Genomic DNA, 26,761 nt, shown 5'->3' on the forward strand with positions numbered 1-26,761 from the left:
GCACCACAGCTAGCGGCCTTTGATAAACCCATTCTTCATGAATTTGTCACATTCCCTATTGAAAGCCACTTAGGAAAGCTCGACAAGAGGAGCATTATGGAACACCACTTAGGTTTCCAGCTTTTCTTTTCATTAACATCATAAGCAGAGGAGCAATCCAAGTTGCTGTTTTACTGGTGAGTTGTCCTTCTTGTGCCTACTCTGGTTTGTCCTTCAGAAAAGCTTCATGCTGAGAATCTCCATGGTCACAGTTTAGATTTAATCCATAGTGATGTGCTTGGTTCCCAAGTGCGGCAATTACCATCTGTCTCCAGTTTCAGATGTGGCCTTGCTGTGTTTGTTGCGCTGGTTCTTTTTGCTCCTGGGTGGAGAGGTGTTTAACACAAGAGAAGAAGCAATGGCTTGGGATGCTAGGCACATTTACTCAGAGGCAAGTCTCACTGAGGTGGCCAACTGGTGTTTGCCCTGCTTCTATCCAGACTCCAGGTGGGGCCCATATGCTCGAAAGGTTATTGCATAACAAAATGCAAGACAAAAATAAAATCCTGCATGTAGAAAACTAGGAGAAGTGGCTAGTCTCCAAACCCTGAGTCACTAGCTTGTTAAGTGCAGGGAACATGTGTGGTGTTACAGAGGAGCATCATGTGAGCCCTCACATAAAGTGGGAGACTCAGACACATATTGCCCACCTCAGTGAGAACTAGGAGCTTAGTTCAATGGAGCATAGTGCCATGTACAGTCGTACATCGGGTTACAGCCACTTCGGGTTGCGTTTTTTCGTGTTGTGGACTGCTGAAACCGGAAGTACCGGAATGGGTTACTTCTGGGTTTCAGTGGTCGCACATGCACAGGAGTGCTAAATCACTCTTTGTGCATGTACAGAAGCACCGAATCACATCCCGCTCGTGCACAGACGCGGGTTGCGAATGCTGCGGGTTGCAAATATGCATCCCGCACAGAGCACGTTCGCAACCCGAGCGTCCACTGTAGATGATTAGAGGTGATTAGCTGTGGGAGGAGCTTATCAGAGCTTGCAGCTGAAGAAGGAGCAAAAATGGTTTTCTCCTGTGTGTGTTTCTTGTGGCTGATTAGCTGCTCTCCCTGTGCAAAGGTCAGAGGGGGCAGGGTTTCTGTTGAGGCAGGTGATTAGTTGTGGGAGGAGCTTATCAGAGCTTGCAGGGCAGCAGCGCACACAGTTTGATCCATCTTTTAGATTTAGGGGAGCTAGTCTCAAACGTTTGTTGGGGGAGACCTAGGTTTTTTTTTTGGGGGGGAGTTATTTGTCCTGTCTTCATGCTTTTTATGATGGAGGACCTCTGTAGTCACCCCCAACGACACATTCTCAAGATGTAGAGTGAGGGAACAGCTGCAGTCGCCTGCGGTTCCTGCGCAATGTTTGCCATCTTGCCAAAGGTTGCAGGCAGTTTTACCTGCAGCAATTGCATGTTGATTGCCCTCTTAGAAGACAAAGTCCAGCAACTGGAGCTCTTCTTGGAAGCAACAGAGCACACCATCTCCACCAAGTAGGAGACAGGGGACTCCCCTGAGAAGGAGGCTAGTTCACCAACACAGGAGCCAGATATATGGAGAAACGTGACTCAAAGAAGTAGGAGGCCCAGGGTTCGCTCTGATTGTTTAGAAATACACAATCGCTTTGAAGTCCTCTCCCCTAGCATGGAAGACGAAGAGCAGACTCCATTTGAGGATCTCTCCCTCATTACAGTCGATCAGGTATATGAAGACAAGCAGCAAAGTCAGTCCTCAGGGAATGTGCAGGCGACCTTGGAACGGACAGCTCATGGAAGAACCCCAACCAGACCTAAGAGGAGGCGTGTAGTGGTGATAGGGGATTCCCTACTGAGGGGAACAGAAGCAGTGATCTGTGGGCCTGACAAGATGTCTCGGGAAGTGTGCTGTCTCCCCGGGGCTAAGATCCAAGATGTAACTGAACGACTGCAAGGAATCATAAAACCCACTGACAAATACCCCTTCCTCTTGGTTCATGTGGGAACCAATGACACTGCAAGCAATAGCCTCCAGAAGATCAAAAGAGACTACGAGGCTCTGGGCAGGAAATTGAAGCAATTAAATGCACAAATTGTCATCTCATCTGTCCTCCCAGTTGAACAACGTGGCCCAGGGAGAGAGGGAAAAATAGTGGGAGTGAACAGCTGGCTTCGCAAATAGTGTAAACAGAAACGGTTTTGATTCTTAGATCACGGACTGCAGTTTCTTGAAGATGGACTTCTGGCAAGCGATGGACTGCACCTCACAACGGTTGGGATGAATGTTTTTGCCAAAAATCTCAGAAACCTCATCAGGAGGGCTTTAAACTGACTAATGTGGGGGAGGGAGACAGTGCTCCTGAAGGTAGGAATTTATCAATTGATGAAGATGATCATCCAAATGTCATAGACCAAATGGAGCAAACAGCACACAGACCTAGTGGTGGGAGGAAAAAATCCTTAAATAAGAGACACGGGGGAATGAATAATGGACTTCAATGTCTGTACACTAATGCGCAAAGCATGGGAAATAAACAAGATGAGCTTGAGCTCTTGGTACAGCAAACTAAATATGACATAATAGGCATCACTGAAACCTGGTGGGATAAGTCTCACAATTGGAATGTAATAATGGAGGGATACAATCTATTTCAGAGAAACAGACCAGACAAGAAAGGAGGAGGAGTGGCGTTATATGTCAGGGATGTGTATACCTGTGAAGAGATCCAAGATTTAGAACCTCAAAGCCAAAGTGAGAGCTTTTGGGTCAAAATTAAGGGAGAGAAGAATAACAGTGACCTCATTGTGGGAGTTTACTATAGATCCCCAAGCCAAACGGAGGACATAGATGATGCCTTCCTGGAACAGATGGCCAAGCATGCAAAAGGAAGGGAGATAGTAGTAAGGCGGGACCTCAATTACCCGGATATTTGTTGGATGTCAAACTCAGCCAAGAGCATAAGGTCAAACAGATTCCTCACTGGCCTTGCAGACAACTTCATTGTCCAGAAAGTGGGAGAAGCAACAAGAGGAACAGCCATTTTAGATCTGGTCCTAACCAATGTGGATGACCTGGTTAGTGGGGTAGAAGTGGAAGGATCCCGTGGACAGTAATACTAAAAGGAAAGGGAGTTGATGATGGCTGGGAGTTTGTTAAGAGGGAGATAGTAAAAGCACAACTTCAGGCAATACCAATGAGACGGAAACATAGAAGGTGCCTAAAGAAGCCAGGGTGGCTATCTAAAGAACTTTTAACTGAGTTAAGATTAAAAAAGGATGTGTACAAAAAATGGAAAAGGGGGGAAACCACCAAAGAGGAATTCAAACAAATAGCCAGCACGTGTAGACACAAAGTCAGAAAAGCTAAAGCACAGAATGAACTCAGGCTTGCTAGAGAGGTTAAAAGCAACAAAAAGGGCTTTTATGGGTATGTTCGTAGCAAAAGGAAGAACAAAGAAACAGTGGGGTCACTCAGAGGAGAAGATGGTGAAATGCAAACAGGGGACACAGAAAGGGCTGAACTCCTCAATGCCTTCTTTGCCTCAGTCTTCTCCGATAAAGAAAACAATGCCCGACCTGAAGAATTTGGAGCAAATGATTCAGCAGAGGAAACACAGCCCAGAATAACTACGGAGATAGTACAGGAATACTTGGCTAGTTTAGATGTATTCAAGTCTCCAGGGCCAGATGAACTGCATCCAAGAGTATTAAAAGAACTGGCAGATGTGATCTCAGAACCACTGGCAGTCATCTTTGAGAATTCCTGGAGAACAGGCGAAGTCCCGGCAGACTGGAGGAGGGCAAATGTGGTCCCTATTTTCAAAAAGGGGAAAAGAGAGGTCCCAAATAATTACCGCCCAGTCAGTCTGACATCAATACCAGGGAGGATTCTGGAACAGATCATTAAGCAAACAGTCTGTGAGCACCTAGAAAGGAATGCTGTGATCACCAATAGTCAGCATGGATTTCTGAAAAATAAGTCATGTTAGACTAACCTGATCTCATTTTTTGACAGAATTACAAGCCTGGTAGATGAAGGGAACGCAGTGGATGTAGCCTACCTTGATTTCAGCAAGGCATTTGACAAGGTGCCCCATGATATTCTTGTAAAGAAGCTGGTAAAATGCAGTCTTGACTATGCTACCACTCAGTGGATTTGTAACTGGCTGACTGACCGAACCCAAAGGGTGCTCATCAATGGTTCCTCTTCATCCTGGAGAAGAGTGACTAGTGGGGTGCCACAGGGTTCTGTCTTGGGCCCGGTCTTATTCAACATCTTTATCAACAACTTGGATGATGGACTCAAGGGCATCCTGATCAAATTTGCAGATGACACCAAACTGGGAGGGGTGGCTAACACCCCAGAGGACAGGATCACACTTCAAAACGACCTTGACAGATTAGAGAACTGGGCCAAAACAAACAAGATGAATTTTAACAGGGAGAAATGTAAAGTATTGCACTTGGGCAAAAAAAATGAGAGGCACAAATACAAGATGGGTGACACCTGGCTTGAGAGCAGTACATGTGAAAAGGATCTAGGAGTCTTGGTTGACCACAAACTTGACATGAGCCAACAGTGTGACGCGGCAGCTAAAAAAGCCAATGCAATTCTGGGCTGCATCAATAAGATCAAGGGAAGTAATAGTGCCACTGTATTCTGCTCTGGTCAGACCTCACCTGGAGTACTGTGTCCAGTTCTGGGCACCACAGTTCAAGAAGGACACTGACAAACTGGAATGTGTCCAGAGGAGGGCAACCAAAATGGTCAAAGGCCTGGAAACGATGCCTTATGAGGAACGGCTAAGGGAGCTGGGCATGTTTAGCCTGGAGAAGAGGAGGTTAAGGGGTGATATGATAGCCATGTTCAAATATATAAAAGGATGTCACATAGAGGAGGGAGAAAGGTTGTTTTCTGCTGCTCCAGAGAAGCGGACACAGAGCAATGGATCCAAACTACAAGAAAGAAGATTCCACCTAAACATTAGGAAGAACTTCCTGACAGTAAGAGCTGTTCGACAGTGGAATTTGCTGCCAAGGAGTGTGGTGGAGTCTCCTTCTTTGGAGGTCTTTAAGCAGAGGCTTGACAACCATATGTCAGGAGTGCTCTGATGGTGTTTCCTGCTTGGCAGGGGGTTGGACTCGATGGCCTTTGTGGTCTCTTCCAACTATGTGTGGTTTGGCCTTGTGTGGACATGATCTTGCATGTTTTTTTCCAGAATTCAGATTGCCTCAGTAGAGGATTTGGGAGTCTTTGGATGGATTTTTCTCTCTCTAACTCATATATTTAACCTGTGGAGAAACAGAGTAGATGAAAGGACTTTTCTCTAGAGAGGGGTAAAGGGGGCTGTGAACTCATGGCTTTAGGGAAAGCAAGAAGAGACAGCATGAGTGGTTACTTGTGCCTTTGGTGTGGGAGGAAACTAGCGCTCTCTCTCTCTCTCTCTCTCTCTCTCTCTCTCTGCATGTGTGTGTGTGTGTGTGTGTGTGTAAGAAAAGGAGAGTCATACAATAGAGAAAAATCATGCAGGCTTATTGAAAGGTCCCTCTCTTTAAAAGCAGCCTTGGGCGACGGTGAAAGTGAAGGCCACTTAGTCTCCCAGAACAAACAGTGGTGAACAAAGGAGGCTGTGTGCTAATGGGCTTTCTCAGCCAAGCTGGACTGCAACAAGCCCAGCAGCTGCAAGTGGAACCCAGGTAATGTAGTTGTATTTGCATAACCTCAGGGTGAGCTGCAGACCCTAATGGACTGTGCATGACCTTACCTTGATGGATTCCCTTGTGGGGTGGGGGCAGAAGCCCTGTCCACCTCAAGTGGAGCATCATGCAGGAAGAAGGAAGCCCATACTTAAAACTATGGAACTCACTCCCAGATGATGTGGTGACAGCCACCAACTTAAATGACATGGACAAATCCATGTTGATAACTACTAGGCACATTGGCCATACTGTTTCTCCGCAATCAGACAGTATGCTGGGAATTGCTATTAGGGAAGAGTGCTGTTGCACTCATGTCCTGCACCCCAGAGGCATCTGGTTGGCCACTGTGAGAGCAGGATAGGAACATAAGAGGCTGCCTTGGTCCATCTAGCTCAGCATTGTCTATGCTGACTGGCAGTGCCTCTCCAGGAATTCATAGAAGGTACACTCCCACTCCTTTCTGGAGATGCCAGGGATTGAACCTGGGATGTTCTTCATGCAAAGCAGATGCTTTACCACTGAGGTATGCGCCTTCCCCAAATGGACACCGCTAGGTGGGTCTTTGGCCTAATCCAGCTGGAGTCTTCATACACTCTGTCCACCTTGGACAGAATCCTACTCCCAACAGCTGTGCACAAGAACCCCCGTTTGAGGTCTATGATCTTAGTGGATTGTGTGAATGCCCCCTTTGAGTTCCTCATCTCTGTGTGAGATGAGTCTTTTATTGCCTTGCTGGCTCTGGAATCAATGCCACCTCTCCATTGGAATGAATGGAACCTTTTCAGACACTACAGTTTGGCTGGAGAGGATAGAAGACCCCCCCCCCCCGCAGCTGCGTCACACTTTGCCTGTGGCAAATGGCACAGCCTGATACTGGAATTTCTGTGTCTGCCATCTGTATGGAAAGGGAGGCTGAAGTGTGTGTGTGTGTGTAGAAGAAGAGAGTGGAATCTATTGTGTAAACTGGTATTGGCCTCGGGAGAAGCCAGCCTTCCTCCAAGAGTTCTCTTCTTCACACACACCAAATTTCATTCTTACAACAAGACTGTGAGGTAGGCTATGCCAAGAGTTGGTGATTAAGACAAGCTGTCCCAGAGTGGGTATTTGAATCCAGGTCTTCCTGGCCTTAAATCCAGCCCTCAGCACATTTTCATTCAATCCTTGGCTTAACTTCATTCAGGTGAGAAGGAGGGGGCTGTGGGAGAGAGGAAAAGGTGTGCCATGTCCACTCTTGGCTTTGGACATGCCCACTGTGAGCAAGCACAGCCACCAGGTAACCCTCAAGGGAATGTAGGCTGCAGCAGAAAGACAGTTCCTCATCTCTACCTTGATCTAAGACTCTATCCCAGCTGCCCTGCAATGGCATCCTACCACCACTGATTTTTAAAGTTCCACAGTTTTCCCCTTTTATCTAAGTTTCTTGTTCCTGGGATAAGCCTTGGGTCTCTTGTAGGATATCCAAGGAGAGAAAGCAGAAAAAGAGTGTTACAATCAAATTGGGTTGGGAATCTTTTTCACCCTGGGGGCCTCATTCCATTTTAGGCAGCCTTCCCAGGGCCACCAGGGATGGACAGAGCCAGAGGCAAAAACAGACCAAGCAATGAATGTAGGTTTTACCTTTGTTCAGTAGGCTAGTTTCTACGCACAATCATCCTTCTCTATTGCAAGAGCAATTCTCAGAATTCAAGGACACAGCCAGGACATGCGGGGGCGACTCAAGAAGGATGCAAAGCAAGGCAACTGAAGGGGGTGGACTGGGGAGAGTCCATGCCAGGGGTCAGCAAATGTTTTCTGCAGGGGGGCAGTCCACTGTCCCTCAGACCTTGTGGGGGCGGACAGACTATATTTTGGAAAAAAACAAAAACCCACGACTCTCCCCTCCCTTCTCCACAGCACTGGATGAGCCCCGGTGGCTGCTTGCCTGTGCCTTATGAGGGGCAGGGGCTGGCAGTGGCAGCAGCGGGACGATGAGTGGCACGAAAGGGCTGGCTCCGGAGAGGAGCTGCTCTGCTTTAAATGGCACTCAGCCAACTGCGGCTCCTGTGCCTTGCGAGTAGCAAGGGCTGGCAGTGGTGGCGGTGGAGGGACGATGAGTGGCCAAAAGAGCTGGCTCTGGAGAGGGGCTGCGTAAAATGGCGCTCAGCCAACCATGGCTCAACAAAACCCAGCCCCCTTCCTCCTCTAGGCAGGGCGGGGAGAAGCCAGGAGGAGGGAGGGAGGAGGCGCCGCCACAGTTTGTGGGGGGGGGGAATGGTGCAGCCTGAATGATCAGAATCCCAACAGCGATCCACATGGCGATTCCTGGACCATCCATGGGCCGGATCCAAAAGGCAATTGAGCCAGATCCGGCCCCTGGGCCTTAGTTTGCCAACCCATGCCCTTGTGCTGGAGTGTCAGGCTAGGGTTCATGACATTAAGCTCTCCAGCTAGCCAAAAACTAGAAATCTATTTAGGGACAGTTCCTGGAAAACCAATACTGTCAACCACTTTTGCTGTTTTCTCTCAGTTCTGTCTCCAGGGACAGCCTGTGTTTGCTGACTGCCATCCCTTGCAAGGAGGGGGCAGTTGGGGCATGCCTTACTGGCCAACAGAAATGTTAACAATTGAATGAAAAGGCCAAAAAAAGGGGCTCTTTGAGAAAAATATGAGCCAACTTTCCTGACTGCCATTCAAACTCTCTCTTGTCTTACCCCCCCTACAGCCTGGGGACAGGATGTGTGGAAGTGCTGAATGAAACTGCAACGTGACCTACTTTTTTTCCAAGGCTCGTACCACCCCCTGACACCCCTCAGCTCTTTGCAGAAGCAACGATGAAACGGTACAAGTGAGTCTCGCTCCTGCCTTGTCCCCCCCCCCCCCGGGAGGTTATTCCACCACGCCACCCTGCATCAATCTGCCTTATCAGTGACTGCGGGGATGTCCAATGCAGCAAGGGATGGCTTTGAAGCACAACACCTCCGCCTGCAGGAGAAGAAGGAGGAAGATGAGCTCGAGAGGCATGAAGATCTGGAGGGAGACCCCAGTGTGGGAAGAAGCAGGCTGAATCGGCAGGGTGTCTCTTCTCCTCAGGAGATCCTGGAGGATGTTGAACGTATGGAAGAGCTTAAGAGCAACCAAGAATTTTTGGCAGAACGCAACTGGGGGTCTGACTTGGGTGAACGTCAGGACTTTGAATGTGCAGGGGCAACCAGCCCTGGGAATCCTGCAGACCGACACAGTGAGTAACACAGGAGATCTGGTTGACCCTTCTCTACGAACATTGGCCGATTGAGTGAAAGTAGATTAACCAGTAGGAGGCTGGCCTATTAGGGCAAATGGGGCACTGCCCCACCGCCCTCAGTGAGTCCTCAGCCAGTCTCAACCTGCCTCCCTTCTTACTTACATCCAGTCCAGGGGCTGGTCCTGCCTGCCAACTTCCTCCTCCGTAGTCTCAAGTGATGTCCTTTGTAGAACTTAGCAGGGAGGAGGAAGAGAGGGACAAAGCTAGAATTAGTTGACTCCAACTCCCTACAGTCCACTCTATCAGCACCCATGAACACTACGCCACCCGTGTCCCAACACGGGACCAGAGAGGCAGCTGAGTAAGGTTATCAGTGGTTTTGGAGCTACAGTGCCCTTTAACTTCCTACTGTTACTAGCAAAACCAGAATGAGAGATGCAAAATGCACATGGTTTTTGCAAATTTGCATAATTTATACAGATGTCAGAAACTCAGCTGTGGCTGGCATGGAATTTGTGTGGAGTTTTAATGTTGTGAAATACACACACTGAGGCCAAATGCCAGTTCTCACACTTCTCAGATCTTCTGGATGATGAAGCTGGGATGAGATAGTTGTTTACCACATGGCACATAATGTGGAGAAAGTCAACAGAGGTTTTTTTTGTTTTCTTCCTCTTCCATAATGCTAGAACTCAGGCTCATTGGATTCAGTACAGACAAAAAGATGGGCACATAATACATTATTCAGTTATGGAACTCCCTGTCACAAATGTGGTGATGGCAGTCTGGTTCAGATGGTTTTGAAATTAGGTGCATTCATGTATGCCAGATCTGTCAGTGTCAATGGGGCACAAAAGGTAGATTGAACCTTCATGTTCAGGGGTGGTATACTTCTGAATGCCACTTTCTAGGAGCAGCAGGGAGGAGGGCTGCATACATTACTCTCCCCTTTTCCATTTTATCTCCACAACAACCCTGTGAGGTAGGTTAGGCTGAGCAACAGTGACTGGCTCAAGTTTCTGCAGAGTCAGCAAGAGGGTGTGGGGTGAGATGAATTAATTATGCCAGTGGTTGTGCTCTAGGTAGGACTAACATTGAACACAACCCTTATGTTTGACGAGGAAAGGATCTAAAGGCCTTCCTGAAATTTTGGTAAAGTCGTGAGGTCTTAAATGGAATTACTCTGAGCTCCTGGAAGGGGTCTAGGACTTTTAATCTAATTTAGTATTTTAATGCCTGCCTTCTGCATTAAGCTACAAGATCAAAAGTGGGATATATTTAAGCATTCTCTTCTTCCTTCTCCACAGAACATCTAGAGGACAATGGAAGCCCCAATGATCAAGGTCCGATTTCCTACTGGCATCTGCAGAGAGACCAACTTTTGGGTGCCCCAGAAGATGACCAGGATCCAGGCAGCTCCCAAGATCTGGAGAAACAAGCAGGGGAGTTGGATGCTAGCAGTGAGGGAGAGACCTACCCAGAGCTCTCATATGAGGTCCAGTACGGCTCAGAGTATAGCACCAGTCCTGAGGCTCTGAGAGACCCACAGGCCTTGTACAAGAGCAGCAAATCCTACAGTTTTATCTCAGAAGGTGGAGAAGAGTTTTCTGATAACTCCAACCTCAGTGCCTCTCCTTCCAGGCCTCCTCTGGAATGCACCCTCTTGAAAACAGATGCCTATGAGCTTGGCAAGACTCAGACGTTTCCAGAGGAAATGGCACTTACTTCCCCATCAAGAAGAAGTCCTCATGGCAGCTCTTTTGGGGGTTCCATGGGCTGCAGTCATAGCCCCTCATCTGTAGACGACGTTCTAAATTATCCCAGCATTGAGGCTGAGACCTTACCAGAATCCTCCTTTTTAGAGAACCTGGGCCACCCTAAGGAAGGTGTTGACAAGGTGGTTGCCACTGCTGGCAGAGCCAGAACAACTCAGTGTTTTCCTTTAGCCACTGTTAAACCGAAGGAGAAGCTTCTGGAACCAAGCGGGGCAATGAAAACATCTCATACCCTGAGGCAAGCTGGCTACCAGCAGCTGGAAAAGGTGTGGAAGCTGAAAGCAGATGTTCCTCATGGACTGCCATCCAAATTCAAAAGGCAGTCCAGGTCCCTGAGCCCACAGGGGAGAGCTGCCTGGAAAATGGCAGGAGAGTCCAGTTTGAGCAAGCCTGTCCAAGAAAGTAGTCCAGTAAACCTGGCAACAACTGACACTTTGCAGTATGGCCGAGGGCAGCTTAACTACCCACTTCCAGATCTGTCCAAAGTGGAGCCTCGAGTGAAGTTTCCAAAGAACGCACAAAGCTACCATCCACCCCGGGGGAAGACCCCTCCTGCGAGGACCAAGGAATCTGAGAAGCCAGTGGTCTTCAAGTCTCCTGCTGAGATTGTCCGCGAGGTGCTACTGAGCAGTGGGGAAGGGTCTGTGCAGAAATGTCAAGATCCCACCATTTCTGTCATTCCCGAAGAACTCAAATCCCCAAGACAAGCTACAGTGCTGGTGCATCAACTTCAGGTAATAGCTTCAGTGTCTATTGTGAAAGTTCTGAAGCCACACATTGACTTACTTCTTATTCAGGCAGATGGCCTGTGCCTGAGCTTGTATGCCTTAAGAATGTAAGAAGAGCCCTGGATCAGGTCAAAGGGAGCCCATCTAGTCCAACACCCTGTTCTCACAGTGGCCAGCCAAATACCCCAATGGGGAGCCCACAAGCAGGAGCTGAACACAACAGTGTTCTCCCAAATTGTAATTTCCAGGAACTGGTAGGTATTCAGAGAAAGACTGCCTCTGACCGTAGATGTAGAACATAGCCATTGGGGTAATTTCAAATTGTTTGACACACCCCTCCATTTTCTTAGCTACGGTACTTCCTGTCCAGTCATGGAATTTGCATGGGTTGCAACCAATGTTAGAGTAGATATATTGATAGCCTTGTCCTCTATGAATTTGGCTAATCCTCCTTTAAAGCCATTCAATTTAGTGGTCATCACTACATCTTCCAGAATCAAATTCCATAGAGTTGTATCCAACTAAGTATCACTCAGAGACCCAAGAAGCCAGAAGAATTCTTGTTAGCTGTAAGGGGACAGGAAATCCCAGATAAAGTAAAAAAAAAACCTCTTCCTTTACGCAACAGCTACAGGAAGGGTACCATGTACTACGTACACACTAAAATGTGGAAGGAGAGGAAAATTCCGCCCAAAGACCAGTGGTTGCTTAAACTAATATAATATGTAAAATTAGCCACGATGATGGCCAAAATAAGAACTACAAAGGGAAAAACAGTATTGAGCAAGTGGGAACAACTTTAAAAAGAAACTGTGTAAATATAAATTTACAAGTAGGGTTAAACATATGAACACCAGTAAACATAACAAAGAGTGAAAGATAGAGTAGGGAAGGATTGGAAAACTTTAACGAGTTGCAGAAAACCAAAGTGATTGGGTTAGGGAGTCAAGGGAAGATAGGTTGGGAAGTCCAGGCAAGAAGGGCTAGGAGATGATGTATGTAACTGGGATAACGATAACTGATCGTTATTTGCACAATTTTTTTAAAAAAAATTCACTCAGAGTAACTTAGTCGTGTACACTAATTTCAATATACCTACTCTAACATTGGTTGCAACCCATGCAAATTCCATGACTGGATAGGTAAAGGTAAAGGGACCCCTGACCATTAGGTCCAGTCATGGCCGACTCTGGGGTTGCGGCACTCATCTCACTTTATTGGCCGAGGGAGCCGGCATACAGCTTCCGGGTCATGTGGCCCGCATGACTAAGCCACTTCGGGCGAACCAGAGCAGCACACAGAAACGCCGTTTACCTTCCTGCCGGAGTGGTACCTATTTATCTACTTGCATTATTGTGCTTTTGAACTACTAGGTTGGCAGGAGCAGGGACCAAGCAACGGGAGCTCACCCCGTCGTGGGGATTCGAACCCACACGCGTCCGTGGAGGGGGGTGTCAAACAATTTGAAATTATTGAGTGATCCTCTATACAGAACTCATCACACCTAGACAACCAGCATGCGGGGAGAGGAATGGGTGGACACCGTTCTCCATAAAATGCTAGTTTTCTTTGCATGGGGATCTTTTTTATTTTTATTATATGGAAGAGCAATTAGGAATCTGGGGTGGTACAGTATTAGACATGAGTTCACCACCTCAGGAAGAGCTAGGCCATGCCATGGGTAACTGAAAATAAAGGAGCCCTATGATCTGTAAAACTACCATCTTGCCAATCCTGTCCCAACAAAAAGGGAATGTGGCAGAAATGATGCAACATGTACCAGTTTACATTTCTTTGACATGATTTCTTTTCTCTTTTTTTGGGGGGCGGATGAAGGAGTTATGAGCATTCATCAGACTGTGCTGTGAACATCACTTCCAACTCTACAGTTCTATAATTCTTATATTCTTAACTATTAACCAATCAGCCTGGGCTCCTGTCATTGGGGTTGACTGGAACTCTAAAATATGAACCTAACAGATGCCAAATGCCTTTCTTCTTGTTTTAGGAGGACTACCACAAACTGCTGACAAAGTATGCTGAAGCTGAGAACACCATTGACCGGCTACGGCTGGGTGCAAAGGTAGGATGTCTCCAGCTTGTTTGAGGACCTAGCACTGTCCTTCATCCAATTGTATTCTGTCATGCTAGATTTCTGTGTGTAGGACAGGAAGGGGGAACTGGATCTGGTGGGCGGGCTGGATTCTTACCTCTCAATCATCTCCCTCTCCCACAGCAGTGGAGGCTGGCCTATTAGAGAGAATGAAGCACTGCCCCACCAACCTCAGTCTGCTCTCAGCCATCCTCCACCTGCCTGCCTTCTTAGATACAACCAGTCATGGGGATGGCACTGAATGTCAGGTTCCTCCCCCTCCTCCATCTTGGGGTTGCCCTTTGTAGAGCTCAGCAGGGAGTCTAGAATCAGTCAGCTCCACCTCTCATTGGCTCTGGCTCATCTCACCTCTGACTCCACCTGCCATTGGTCTCCCTACACTGTTGTTCTCCCTGCCTTTCACCCTACCAGAACTAATGGGCACCACCTCCCACTGCCCTGTGGGCCAATTCTGGAAGGTGGTGGGGCCACTTACCCATCAATCACCTGGCGTCATAATGACACCAGGTGTCCCATTTTCCTTTGCCCGCACGGTTTGGCATTAAACAATGCAGGCAAAGGTACAGCAATTTATAAGTTCCTGTGATCACAGTGGCGCCTGCAACCCCACTTTTTAACCCAGCTGCTGATTAGGCAGATGGTGCACTGATGGCCAGCAATTTCGATGGCTTCAAAAGAGGATTAGACAGGTTCATGGATGATAAAGCTAGCAGTGGTTCCTAGCCACAATGCTCTGCCACCACTGCTGGAGAGAGTAGACCTCTGAACATCAGTTGCTTTGAATCACGTGGGGAGGGCTGTGACACTCAGGCCCTGCTTGCAGGTTTGCACAGGCATATGTCTGTGGAAGGACAGATCATGAAGCTGAGGCTCCAATACTTTGGCCACCTCATGAGAAGAGAAGACTCCCTAGAAAAGACCCTGATGTTGGGAAAGATGGAGGGCACAAGGAGAAGGGGACGACAGAGGATGAGATGGTCGAACAGTGTTCTCGAAGCTGCCAACATGAGTTTGACCAAACTGCGGGAGGCAGTGGAAGACAGAAGTGCCTGGCGTGCTCTGGTCCATGGGGTCACAAAGAAGAAGAAGAAGAAGAAGAAGAAGAAGAAGAAGAAGAAGAAGAAGAGGAGGAGGAGGAGTAGTTTGGATTTGATATCCCGCCTTTCACTCCCCTTCAGGAGTCTCAAAGCGGCTAACATTCTCCTTTCCCTTCCTCCCCCACAACAAACACTCTTTGAGGTGAGCGGGGCTGAGAGACTTCAAAGAAGTGTGACTGGCCCAAGGTCACCCAGCAGCTGCATGTGGAGGAGCGGAGACACGAACCCGGTTCCCCAGATTCCGAGACTACCGCTCTTAACCACCACGACTAAATGACTAAACAACAACAACAACATGGCCATTGTGAGCACAGGATCCTGGACTAGATGGGACACAGGCCTGATCTAGCAACCAGGCTCTTCTTAGCAAGGCCCCCTCCCCCTTTATGGGGGGGAGGAGAGTCTGTTTAAAGGAGAGAATAGGAATCATTATGTTTGGTTTTCTGTTTTTTTTAAGATACACCCCACCCCCACACAAGCACTTTTGGTTCCAGGTTCCTTTTTGTGTCAGTGAGTCAGGCAGCCTGGCCTCTGCTTGAGCAGGAATGTGAGAATACAAGAACGTGCCTAAAAGATGAGCGGCTCAGGGTTGCAACAGGTTTTCCCCCACCCACCCCTTTCCTGTATCTTAAGAGCTGCGTCTTTTCAAACCACAGCCCAGCAGAAGCAACCACCACGGCAGCTACTCAGAAAGAGGAAGGAAGATGTGGGACATTAATTGAAAGAAGTCTGAAGAACATGAATGGCTTTAAAATAGGGTTGGAGAAATTCAAGTCTTATCAGTAGCTAGTCTCCATGATGGTTGTGCTTGTGCCTCCGTGGTCAGTTGCTAGAAATCACAGGAGGGGAGAGTGCTGCTTGGCCTGATCTAGCAGACTCTTATATTATTATGCTATGTTCTTAATAGAAGAAATATCTCTGCTGGATTAGGCCAATGGATGATATAATTAGCATTCTGCTTCCAGAAGTGGTTAGCCCAATGTTTCTGAGAAGGCCACTGGCAGGGCAACTCTCCTTTCTAGTTGTCGTTGTTTTGTCTCTGGGTAAAGCACCACAGGATTTGGAGGCTCTATTTGGCTTTCATGTAGAAAACTAGTTAGGGGTGAGGGATAAAATTGTTTAGCTTGCATTATCTTATCTTAATTTGACCTTCCCAAATCAACATGCAAAGGTATAATTGTGGCTATCTTTCAAACTTCTCACTCCTCCAAATTTTGCAATGCAATTCTCCAGCTAAAAAATGCATGCAGAAAGGTGTATTTTAGAGGGAAGTGTGTTCACCAATGCCTTTATTAGTCAAAATGACAAACAAGTGTGCATTCTATATGGAGAAATTGCTTGCAGAAAATGTGTATGAGGCAAAATTGCATCCAAAAATATGTAAAATAGATGCATTTATTACCCTGATCTCTAAGCAAGATAGTGACTTAACAAAGACTAAAAATTACAGATATATTTCTTTATTGAACTATGATTATAAACTATTTGCTGCAATTTTAGCTAACAGACTAAAAATGACATTGACTGAGTCAGTCCACAGAGACCAAGCTGGTTTTTTACCATGCCATCAAATGAAGGACAAATTAAGAAACGTAATTAATCTAATAGAGTATTTGGAAGTAAGAAATGAAAAGCAGACCACACTAATCTTTTTAGATGCAGAGAAAGCCTTTGATAATATTTCATGGTCATTCATGATTAAGGTATTAGAGAAAATGGAATAGGTAATCCTTTCCTTTCTGTTGGGTATAATTAAGACTGAAATCTCCAGGTGTCGGAAAAGGTTATTTATGTATGTAACAACAGTGGCTCGTGTTTTGTTAGCCCCAAAATGGATAATGAGCGAGGTCACAGCCAAAGAAGATTGGCAACTTGCAGACTTAACATATAGAATAAGAGAACAAGAAGAACTTACATTTAAAGAAGATTGGAAAATGTTTATTGAATATATGGAAAATAATTGTGTACCGCTGAAAACACTGGCAGTATTAATATAAATTCAACAGTGTAAATAAGTTTTGATGGATGTGATAATGGAAGACCGATTGGTATAGTTTTTGTAAAATATGCAGGGATATAAGATATGCAAAATGAACCATGGAAAGAGAAGAAGGGAAGTCATTGACATCTTAAGTATGTAAAATGTTTATCGGAAATTGTAAAATAGACAATTTAATAAAAATCATAAAGAAAACCAACCCCCCCCCAAAAAAATGCGTAAAATAGGAGAAATAGGAAAATGTACATGTTTGCTTTTAAATAAATTGCAATAATTGCAAACTGAACTGGAGATGGGGTAAACTGAAGATTGAAAAATGAGAGAAACCAAAACTGACAGCCATGTCTATTCCTGTTGCTGATAGCTGTTGATGGATCTAACATCTCCATGAATTTAACAAATCCCTTTTTAAACCTCTTCCAAAAGTGACTGCCATCAGTATTCTGGCTCAGATGTAGAGGACACCACCAGTAAATTCTCACCCAGCCTTGTGGCTCAGTTTACAGGGGCATTTAGACAAATAGTGAAGCTTATAGTGAGTCAGACCATTGGTCCAGGCAGCTCAGTGCTGCCTACACTGACTGGCAGCAGCTCTCCAGGGTTTCAGGCAGAGCCTCTCCCTCCTCTACCTGGAGGTACAGGAGATTGACCTTGGCACCTTCTGCATGCACAGCAGATGCTCTACCACTGCGTTACAGTCTCTCCCCAAAAGGAAAGGCTTCTTTGGAAACTAGATTATAACTGAATGTGCATGAGAGGTATAGTAGAATGGATTTCCAGGTCTGTGGTTCACAGAGGGGTATGTGGGAGGAGTTTGAGAGAGAGGCATACTGCACAGATGGCAAGGATTAATGAAATCCAGCTTTAGTCCCCGCCAACTGAAAATAAGTGAGCAAGGGTGATGGAGCGAGGAGATAAGGGATTTTCCTCAGCCCCCAGAGCTGTTTGTGAATGGGTAATCAGAAATGAGCTCATATGGCCTTCCTGAGCAATTTTATTTTGACTCTGGCAACATCAGAAGTTGCTTTCTATCAGATAAGGCTATTTGTTTATCTAGTGTGCTATTGTCTAATGGCAATGGCTCTCCAGCTTTTAAGGAAGGGCTATAGCTCAGAGGAGGGAAGTGGGTAGAGCATCTGCATTGTATGTGGAAGGTACCTGGTTCAATCTCCAGCATCTTCAGTTAGGGCTGGGAAAGATTCTGCTGCCTGAAACCCTGGAGAGCCACTGCCAGTCAGTGCAGACAGTACTGGGCTCAAGCCATGAAGAGGCTGTTTTCCATAGCTTTCTGACTGATCTTTTTTAACTGGAGATGCCACAGATTAAAACGTGGGTATTCTGCATGTGCTCTAAAAGCAGCCCTACAGTCTGGAATATACTCTGTACATGTTCAGAGGAACTGTATCAGTTCTTCAAATAACCACTGGCATTTAAATAGAGAAAACCACCCCACACCTGATTTCCACCTCTTGATTAAGTCATTAATTGATTAATTGGTAGGCAAAGTGAGTCCCAGGGCCTGAAGGTACTTCATGGGGAGGAGGCCATCTGCAGTTCAGGTTGAGCTCCATGCAGATCTAGAACCTCTTCATATCTCTTCCCCTATGACTCCCCTCCTCACTTTTCCCAGCACCCCTGTGCTTCAAAATCATATTTGGATTGAATAACCCCATGGATTTCTTCTGCCTCTCAGGTGCGGTTGTACTATGACCATCCAAAACCCAGCCATGGGATCCAAATGGGGACTGTGGCTCAGGCCTCCAAGCTCATAACCTTCAGCATCCCTCAGGCCAGGACAGCTGAGGTCACAGGGAGCTCTAGCTCAGCACCGGATGCTGCTTGGAATGAAGGTAAGGTCTGAGAAATCTGTGCACCATCCTTTGGAAGAAATAACATTTGTAGGAAGTTCACTTTAGGACAAACAGTAAGGTTTGGATGAATATTGGCTAGATCTCTGATGCTGGTAGCTAAATATGATCCCATCCCCCCCAAGCCCAGCCTCTATCCCAAACTACAATCATTTGATGAACTTGCTTAGATCAGTGGTGAGTAATGTAAAGGTAAAGGATCCCTGGACGGTTAAGTCCAGTCAAAGGTGACTATGGGGGTGTGGCATTCATCTCACTTCAGACCGAGAGAGCTGGTGTTTGCCCACAGACAGCTTTCCGGGTCATGCAGCCAGCATGACTAAACCGTTTCTGGCACAATGGAACACCATGACAGAAGCCAGAGTGCTCGGAAACGCCATTTACCTTCCTGCCGCAGCGGTACCTATTTATCTACTTGCACTGTTATGCTTTAGAACTGCTAGGTAGGCAGGAGCTGGGACAGAGCAATGGGTGAGTTCCAATGGCTCTCTAGTCATTGTCCGATTCCAGTTCCTAACAGCCCGAGCAAGAAGGGCAAGTGTTTGGGATGAAGGGAGTTTTAGCCCAACAATATGTAGAAAGCATCATGTTGGCTACCCCTGCTCTACCTTAGCTGAGCCAGCAGAATAGCAGGCCCTTGATACTGAGGTGTGCAAGGCCCAAGCTCCAGGTTCCTGATATGGTTCTCAGAACTATCCCTAGGCCACATCCCTCACCTGATCTGTGCCTTCCTTGAGTGTTTTTGTCTGGCTGGAATGTGTTCTTCAACCCTGACAGTGCTTTTTGGGTAGAGGATAGTGGAGGAGGTCCATGAGTGTGCATAGAAACTAGCCTACCGCACAAAGGTAATTTTACTGTTTATTGACATGCACTATTCCACCCACTTTTGCCTCTGACCCCACCTATCACTAGTATGTGGCCCCCACAAGGTGTTCCAGAAGGGAATGTGGCCCTTAGGCTCAAAAAGATTCCTCATCCCTGTCTTAGATGCCCAAGCAGTTCTATGTACCTTGGGATCCTTCATATATTTTATCTTGGCTGGTTTTTCGTTGCTTTCTCACTAGCCCTGAAGACAATCTCCTTTCTCAATATGTCAGTTCCTATAGACTACTAATAAATTCATTCTTGTGAGTGTGGATCCTGGTGTAGCCAAAACACAAGATGAGGTTATAATGAGGTTTTGGTGTAGCCAAAATACAAGAGTGAGGTTAGTAGCAGTCTTACGGGAACTCCAAGCTTTGCAGAAGTGCACAAAGGAGAACAAACTTTATTCAAATAAGAAAAGGGGGGTGCACACCCAACAGTGCAATAAGAAGTGAGCATGCTCAGTATCCACAAAATGTCGACTGAATTGTGTGGGTGGGAGAAATATAAAAGCAGGAAAGAAAGTAATGGATTGGAGTAGTCTGGAAGAGAACATGGCTAGCTAGACTGTCTCCTCCCCGCCTTCCCCATTCCTTAAGCAGCTCTGATGGGTAAGATCTTGCTAGATTTGTTTATCTCAATGCATAAAAGTTTTTGTCTCCTTAAATTGCAGGATTTTCTGGCCCTCAAGCAGCCTCCTTTCCTCTTCCCAACTCCATGGGTTTGGGCAATCCAGCAGCAGATGGCTTCACCTCCACATCAACACCTTTTGCAGGAGATCACTTGACACACCTGTTGGCTTCCCAAGCTAGCAAATTCCAGACTCAGGCAAGTTCATAGCTTAGAGCCAGCAAACTGTTTTGAAGTGCATGCCTGTGTGTGACTATTTGCTTCCCTCTGAATCTTTGTGCAAGCAATGCACACAATTCAGTGCTATTTTTCTAGAAAAAGAGGTGCCGGAACTCACCATGAACGCCTCTCTTATTCTCTTATAGTGGCAATGGCACCCACCTAAGAGGAGCCGGAACTGAGTTCCGACAAGTTCCAGCTGAAATAACCCTGCACACACCCATCCAATTCAGTGTTTTAGAACTGTTGTTGTTGTTGAGTCATTTAGTCGTGTCCGACTCTTCATGACCCCATGGACCAGAGCATGCCAGGCACTTCTGTCTTCCACTGCCTCCTGCAGTTTGGTCGGACTCATGTTTGTAGCTTCGAGAACACTGTCCAACCATCTCGTCCTCTGTCGTCCCCTTCTCCTTGTGCCCTCCATCTTTCCCAACATCAGGGTCTTTTCCAGGGAGTCTTCTCTTCTCATGAGGTGGCCAAAGTACTGGAGCCTCAGCTTCACAATCTGTCCTTCCAGTGAGCACTCAGGGCTGATTTCCTTCAGAATGGATACGTTTGATCTTCTTGCAGTCCATGGGACTCTCAAGAGTCTCCTCCAGCACCATAGTTCAAAAGCATCAATTCTTCAGCAATCAGCCTTCTTTATGGTCCAGCTCTCACTTCCATACATCACTACTGGGAAAACCATAGCTTTAACAATATGGACCTTTGTTGGCAAGGTGATGTCTCCGCTTTTTAAGATGGCGTCTAGGTTTGCCATCGCCTTTCTCCCAAGGAGCAGGCGTCTTTTAATTTTGTGACTGCTGTCGCCATCTGCAGTGATCATGGAGCCCAAGAAAGTAAAATCTCTCACTGCCTCCATTTCTTCCCCTTCTATTTGCCAGGAGGTGATGGGACCAGTGGCCATGATCTTTGTTTTTTTGATGTTGAGCTTCAGACTATATTTTGCGCTCTCCTCTTTCACCTTCATTAAAAGGTTCTTTAATTCCTCCTCTCTTTCTGCCATCAAGGTTGTATCATCTGCATATCTGAGGTTGTTGATATTTCTTCCAGCGATCTTAATTTTGGCTTGGGATTCATCCAGCCCAGCCTTTCGCATGATGAATTCTGCATATAAGTTAAATAAGCAGGGGGACAATATACAGCCTTGCCGTACTCCTTTCCCAATTTTGAACCAGTCACTTGTTCCATATCCAGTTCTAACTGTAGCTTCTTGTCCCACATAGAGGTTTCTCAGGAGACAGATGAGGTGATCAGGCACTCCCATTTCTTTAAGAACTTGCCATAGTTTGCTGTGGTCGACACAGTCAAAGGCTTTTGCATAGTCAATGAAGCAGAAGTAGATGTCTTTCTGGAACTCTCTAGCTTTCTCCATAATCCAGCGCATGTTTGCAATTTGGTCTCTGGTTCCTCTGCCTCTTCTAAATCCAGCTTGCACTTCTGGGAGTTCTCGGTCCACATACTGCTTAAGCCTGCCTTGTAGAATTTTAAGCATAACCTTGCTAGCGTGTGTAATGAGTGCAATTGTGCAGTAGTTGGAGAATTCTTTGGCACTGCCCTTCTTTGGGATTGGGATGTAGACTGATCTTCTCCAATCCTCTGGCCACTGCTGAGTTTTCCAAAATTAGAACTGTAGCCTCTCTTAAATAACAGTCCCCTTTAGCTACTGTTGCAAAACTGATATGCACACACACTCTCAGTTTCATCTGCTCACCATCCATGAATAACAACAGAATCCCACTTAAGAGAGGGAGGAGAGTTGGATTCTTAGTGTGGCATTGGTTTGTTGTGCTTGTTTGGTTGCTAATTGGTGATGGGATCCAATTAGCCTTGTTTCTTTAGTTAGCACAGTTGATGACATGTAAAAGGAAGGGAGAAAGTGAGTGCTGTTAGGGAATAATGAGCTTACTACAGGTGTTGTTATGAGTTGGGAAGGTGTCTTCACAGGTTGTTTTTCACCCAGTTTGTTGGTGCCAAGACCAGCTGGTGGTTTTTGCACTTTGTAAGGTAAAGGTAAAGGGACCCCTGACCATTAGGTCCACTCGTGGCCGACTCTGGGGTTGCGGTGCTCATCTCGCTTTACGGCCGAAGGAGCCAGTGTACAGTTTCCGGGTCATGTGGCCAGCATGACTAAGCCGCTTCTGGAGAACCAGAGCAGCGCATGGAAACGCCGTTTGCACTTTGTAGGGCTGTGCAATAAATCACCATATCATTGAATACGGTATTGAAATAACATCGTGGTAAGTGTTTCAACAAGGCAATATACCAGTGAACAAAAGGTGGAGATTTAACAGCTTCCCAGGGAGTAGCTCAGTTGAACCATACTTTGCAGATACTTTGCAGGCATGGTGTCTCAAGCTTTGTTTGCTCTCCCCCTCCTCCCTCCTAACCGATAATAAATTAAGATATGCCCTCACACAAACCAGCAAACTCTGTCAGCTTTACTGGTATCTTTTTACTTAGAGCTCAGCTAATTATGCAGAACCTGCTAACTATTAAAAACAAAAACAAAAGCAAAATTGTGACAAAGCATATTAATCCACTTGCACAAACATACATTTCAGTTTGCGACTGAATCCTCACAAAATACGAACAGTATGGAGGTGACTTTATGTTTTGACCTAGAGCAGGGGTCAGCAAACTTTTTCAGGAGGGGGCCAGTCCCCTGTCCCTCAGACCTTGTGGGGGGCCAGACTATATTTTTTTTTTGGGGGGGGGGATGATGCAAGAGCCCCATGAGCCCCACTGGCTGCTTACAAGTGGCAGGGGTTGGCAGCGGCAGAGGGATGATGAGTGGTGTGCGAAAGGGCTCTGGAGAGGGGCTGCTTAAAATGGCGGCCGCTCCTATATGGGACTGGCAGAAATGACAGGCAGAATCCGAGACCAGGGAAAAGAGTCGGCGGAAGAAGATTGGAAGAAATTTAAAGACTATCTGCAGAAATATTGTAAAATCAATGAATGTTAGATTGATGTTGGACAGAAATTAAGTGGTTACCAGCTGTAATGTAAAGGTTGAGTAATAAGTTAAAATAAGTCATAATAAGTTACGATAAGGATTTGCTGAGTTAAGAACCCGAACTGGAATACAAAAGGGGGAGGTGAGAGGAGGTCTGGGAAATAAGTGAATGGAAATAAGTAATGAAAATTACAATCGTCTTTTTTTATGTATTTTTGTTACTTTTTGTGCATTTTTGTTTTTTGTCTGTTTTCTTTTTTCTTGTATTAATTTGGAAAAACCCAATAAATATTTACAAAAAAAATATTTAAAAAATGGTGGCCGCTTGAGTGCTGCTGCTGCTGGCACCGACAAAGCCAAGCCCCCTTCCTCCTCTAGGCAGGGCGGGAAGAAGCCAGGAGGAGGGAGGGAGACAACAACAACAATGAGACCGTGTGAGGGAGAGGGAAAGAACATGTGCGCTGGCGATCCACACAGCGATACCCAGACCGTCCACGGGCCGGATCCAGAAGGCAATTGGGCCTGATCTGGCCCGCGGGCCTTATTTTGCCTACCCATGACCTAGAGGCTTTGGGGAACAGGCCTAAGTGTGGCACAGGTACTGGAGGAGATTAAGTTGATTAAGGAAGGTGGGGGAATCACCCAAACGAAGATTGTATAGCAAAAGAACAGTGCCAGCCCACCTCAAGGTGGCATTTCTGGCTCTTAAGCAGGATATGATGAAATGTTCTGAATGCTCTTATTTAGGTGGAAAATTTGGAGGAGCTAATTCGAACAAGGAAGTTGCCGCTTCAAGACCAGTTAAAGGTACCACAATCATTTTCTCGAATTAATGTTGCATCTTTTTCTTTTTTAAATGTGATTTGTATTAAAGTTTTTCATAATATGTAAAATAGTGGTTACCAAAAAACAAATGGAATAAGTGGAATACAGAGTCCTTTCTTAGTAGGTCATTCTTAGCCCCTACCACCCATAGAGCACAGTAGCCCCTCCCAGTTCTCACCTGGGATCTTTTCTTTCTCTTCCCAGCCTCTTACCCTGGGAGACCAACATTTCCCTGTTTCTCACCCAGGGTCCTCCAACAACCATTTACTATCCCCATGAGTGTACAATCTCTGGACCTTAATTAAAGTCCCTGACATGGGACTTCAAAGAGAACCAACAAAAGAAAGAAAAGGAACAATAAGAAGAAAGAAGAGAGAGAGAGAGAGAGAGAGAGAGAGAGAGAGAGATATCAATAAAATAAAAAAGACAAACAAACAAAAGAAAAAGAAAAATTAGAGAAAGATTTAAAAAACTTCTGATTTTCCATCTGCCGCTTACATAAAAAAAGAAAAATATATATGATTATTTAAGACATTCAGTTTATGCCTACACATATCTTCTTCACCTTCAAATTGCAGAAATGGTAACAAGTTGTTTGCAATATGATCAGCTTAATGAGGCATTCGAATTGAATAAGAGGAACGGTTTTGAGATCCAGACCTCTCAATTAGAAAGATACCTGCTAGATCAGAGGTAGTTAACCTTGTTGTACCTACTGCCCACTAATGCATCTTTCTTGATGGTAAAATTTCCTTACCCTCCACCAGTGCTTGATGGAATGAGGATTCAGCTTGTGCTGTAGAACCCCCTACTGCCCACCTATAATCCTGAATTGCCCCCTAGTGGGCAGTTGGGACCAGGTTGACTAACCCTGTGCTAGACAATAACAATAAATTACTGTCCAAAATGTGAGCTTCAGATGAAGGGTGGTACATGAGTGGTGGTGGTGGTGATGTAAATAAATAAATTTCCAGGGTGCTGAGATATGTTAATAAAAAAATTTCCAGGGTGCTGAGAGCTGTTAAAGGTAAAGGGACCCCTGACCATTAGATCCAGTCATGGCCGACTCTGGGGTTTCGGCGCTCATCTTGCTTTATTGGCCGAGAGAGCCAGCGTACAGCTTCCAGGTCATGTGGCCAGCATGACTAAGCCACTTTTGGCGAACCAGAGCAGCGCACCGAAATGCCATTTACCTTCCCACCTATTTATCTACTTGCACTTTGACGTGCTTTCGAACTGCTAGGTTGGCAGGAGCAGGGACCGAGCAATGGGAGCTCACCCCGTCGCAGGGATTCGAACCGCCGACCTTCTGATCAACAAGTCCTAGGCTCTGTGGTTTAACCCACAGCACCACCTGTGTCCCTGAGCTGAGAGCTGTTAGGAAACCCCTATTTCTCTCACAAAGCTACACTTTCAAGAGTGGTTTAACAATCCCACTTTGCAGGAAACTTTGGAAAGTGTAGCTCTCTGAGTGGCATAAGTTGTCTTTCAGGAGGGCAACATCTGTCTGAAAGCTTCATCCTGGGAGAATGCCTGAAATAATTTACTACAAGGTGATTTTTGTTATTTCCATTATCAATGAAACTAGAAACATATCTGTATTGCTGCATTGCTAGAGTGCCATTTCCCATCATAAGGATACAGTTAGAGTCAACACAGCTGTGGGACTCAGGAGTCAACAAGTCACTCAAAATCCCCTGCCTCTTTCAACCTTGCTTTCCATTGTAGGGGTTCGCAAGACTAAAGGAAGCCCAGGATGCCTTGGAGCAGACATATCTACAGGCTCGAGATGAATACAGGCAGTTGCAGAACCATCAAGAACCTGCGGGGGCGCTAGGAGACTTTGATTCTGACCGGTATGTATATAAAGTGGTACCTTGGTTCTCAAACGCCTTGGTACTCAAATGCCTTGGTTCTCAAACGCCAAAAAATCAGAAGTAAGTATTCTGGTTTTTGAACATTTTTCAGAAGCCGAACATCCAATGCGGCTGTTGGCTATTGTTTCCAGGGCACCTGGACCAATCAGAAGCTGCACTTTGGTTTTCGGACATTTTGGAAGTTAAATGGACTTCCAGAATGGATTACATTTGGTGCTTTTGTTTTTGCTATTTATTTTGCGTTTTTGTTTTTGAGACTTTTACAGTTAATTTGTTTTTGTGACTATGTGGAACCCAGTTCAGCTACTGACTGATTGATTGTGTGACTGTGGAAATGGATAAAAGCCCCCCCCCCATCCAAACAGATTTATATATATATATCTATAATACTGTCTTATTTATTTTATAGTACAGTACATTGATAATTGCTTTCATTTTATGGCTCAATCGTCTCATTAGATAGTAAAATTTATGTTAAATTGCTGTTTTAGGGGTTGTTTTTAAAAGTCTGGAACAGATTACAGTGGTACCTCAGGTTACAGACGCTTCAGGTTACAGACTCTGCTAACCCAGAAATACTACCTCAGGTTAAGAAATTTGTTTCAGGATGAGAACAGAAATCGTGCGGCGGCAGCACTGCAGCAGCGTGAGGCCCCATTAGCTAAAGTGGTACCTCAGGTTAAGAACAATTTCACATTAAGAACAGACCTCCAAAACGAATTAAGTTCTTAACCCAAGGTACCACTGTAATCCATTTTGCATTACTTTCTATGCGAAAGTGTGTCTTGGTTTTGGAACGCTTTGGTTTTGGAACGGACTTCCAGAACGGATTAAGTTTGAGAACCAAGGTACCATTGTATTGCACAAGTTGATTGAGCAAGGATT

General features: G+C 45.9%; 1 protein-coding gene across 4 annotated transcripts in view; it reads left to right on the forward strand.

The window, feature by feature from the left end:
• The window catches only part of AKNA (AT-hook transcription factor), a 68,565-nt gene that overhangs the window by 15,848 nt on the left and 25,956 nt on the right, over positions 1 to 26,761 (forward strand). For 2 of the 4 annotated variants that reach the window (XM_079961912.1, XM_079961909.1), the window contains exons 2-8: positions 8,407 to 8,922; positions 10,233 to 11,434; positions 13,437 to 13,511; positions 18,331 to 18,487; positions 20,043 to 20,197; positions 23,922 to 23,981; positions 25,728 to 25,855. In XM_079961912.1, the coding sequence (XP_079818038.1) occupies positions 8,622 to 8,922; positions 10,233 to 11,434; positions 13,437 to 13,511; positions 18,331 to 18,487; positions 20,043 to 20,197; positions 23,922 to 23,981; positions 25,728 to 25,855 (2,078 nt within the window). In that variant the 5' untranslated portion in view covers positions 8,407 to 8,621. The remainder of the gene's footprint in view (positions 1 to 8,406; positions 8,923 to 10,232; positions 11,435 to 13,436; positions 13,512 to 18,330; positions 18,488 to 20,042; positions 20,198 to 23,921; positions 23,982 to 25,727; positions 25,856 to 26,761) is intronic. The other 2 variants (XM_079961910.1, XM_079961911.1) reach the window with 2 other exon arrangements.

The sequence above is a fragment of the Podarcis cretensis genome (assembly GCF_951804945.1).
Source record: "Podarcis cretensis genome assembly, chromosome: Z".
NCBI lineage: Eukaryota > Metazoa > Chordata > Lepidosauria > Squamata > Lacertidae > Podarcis > Podarcis cretensis.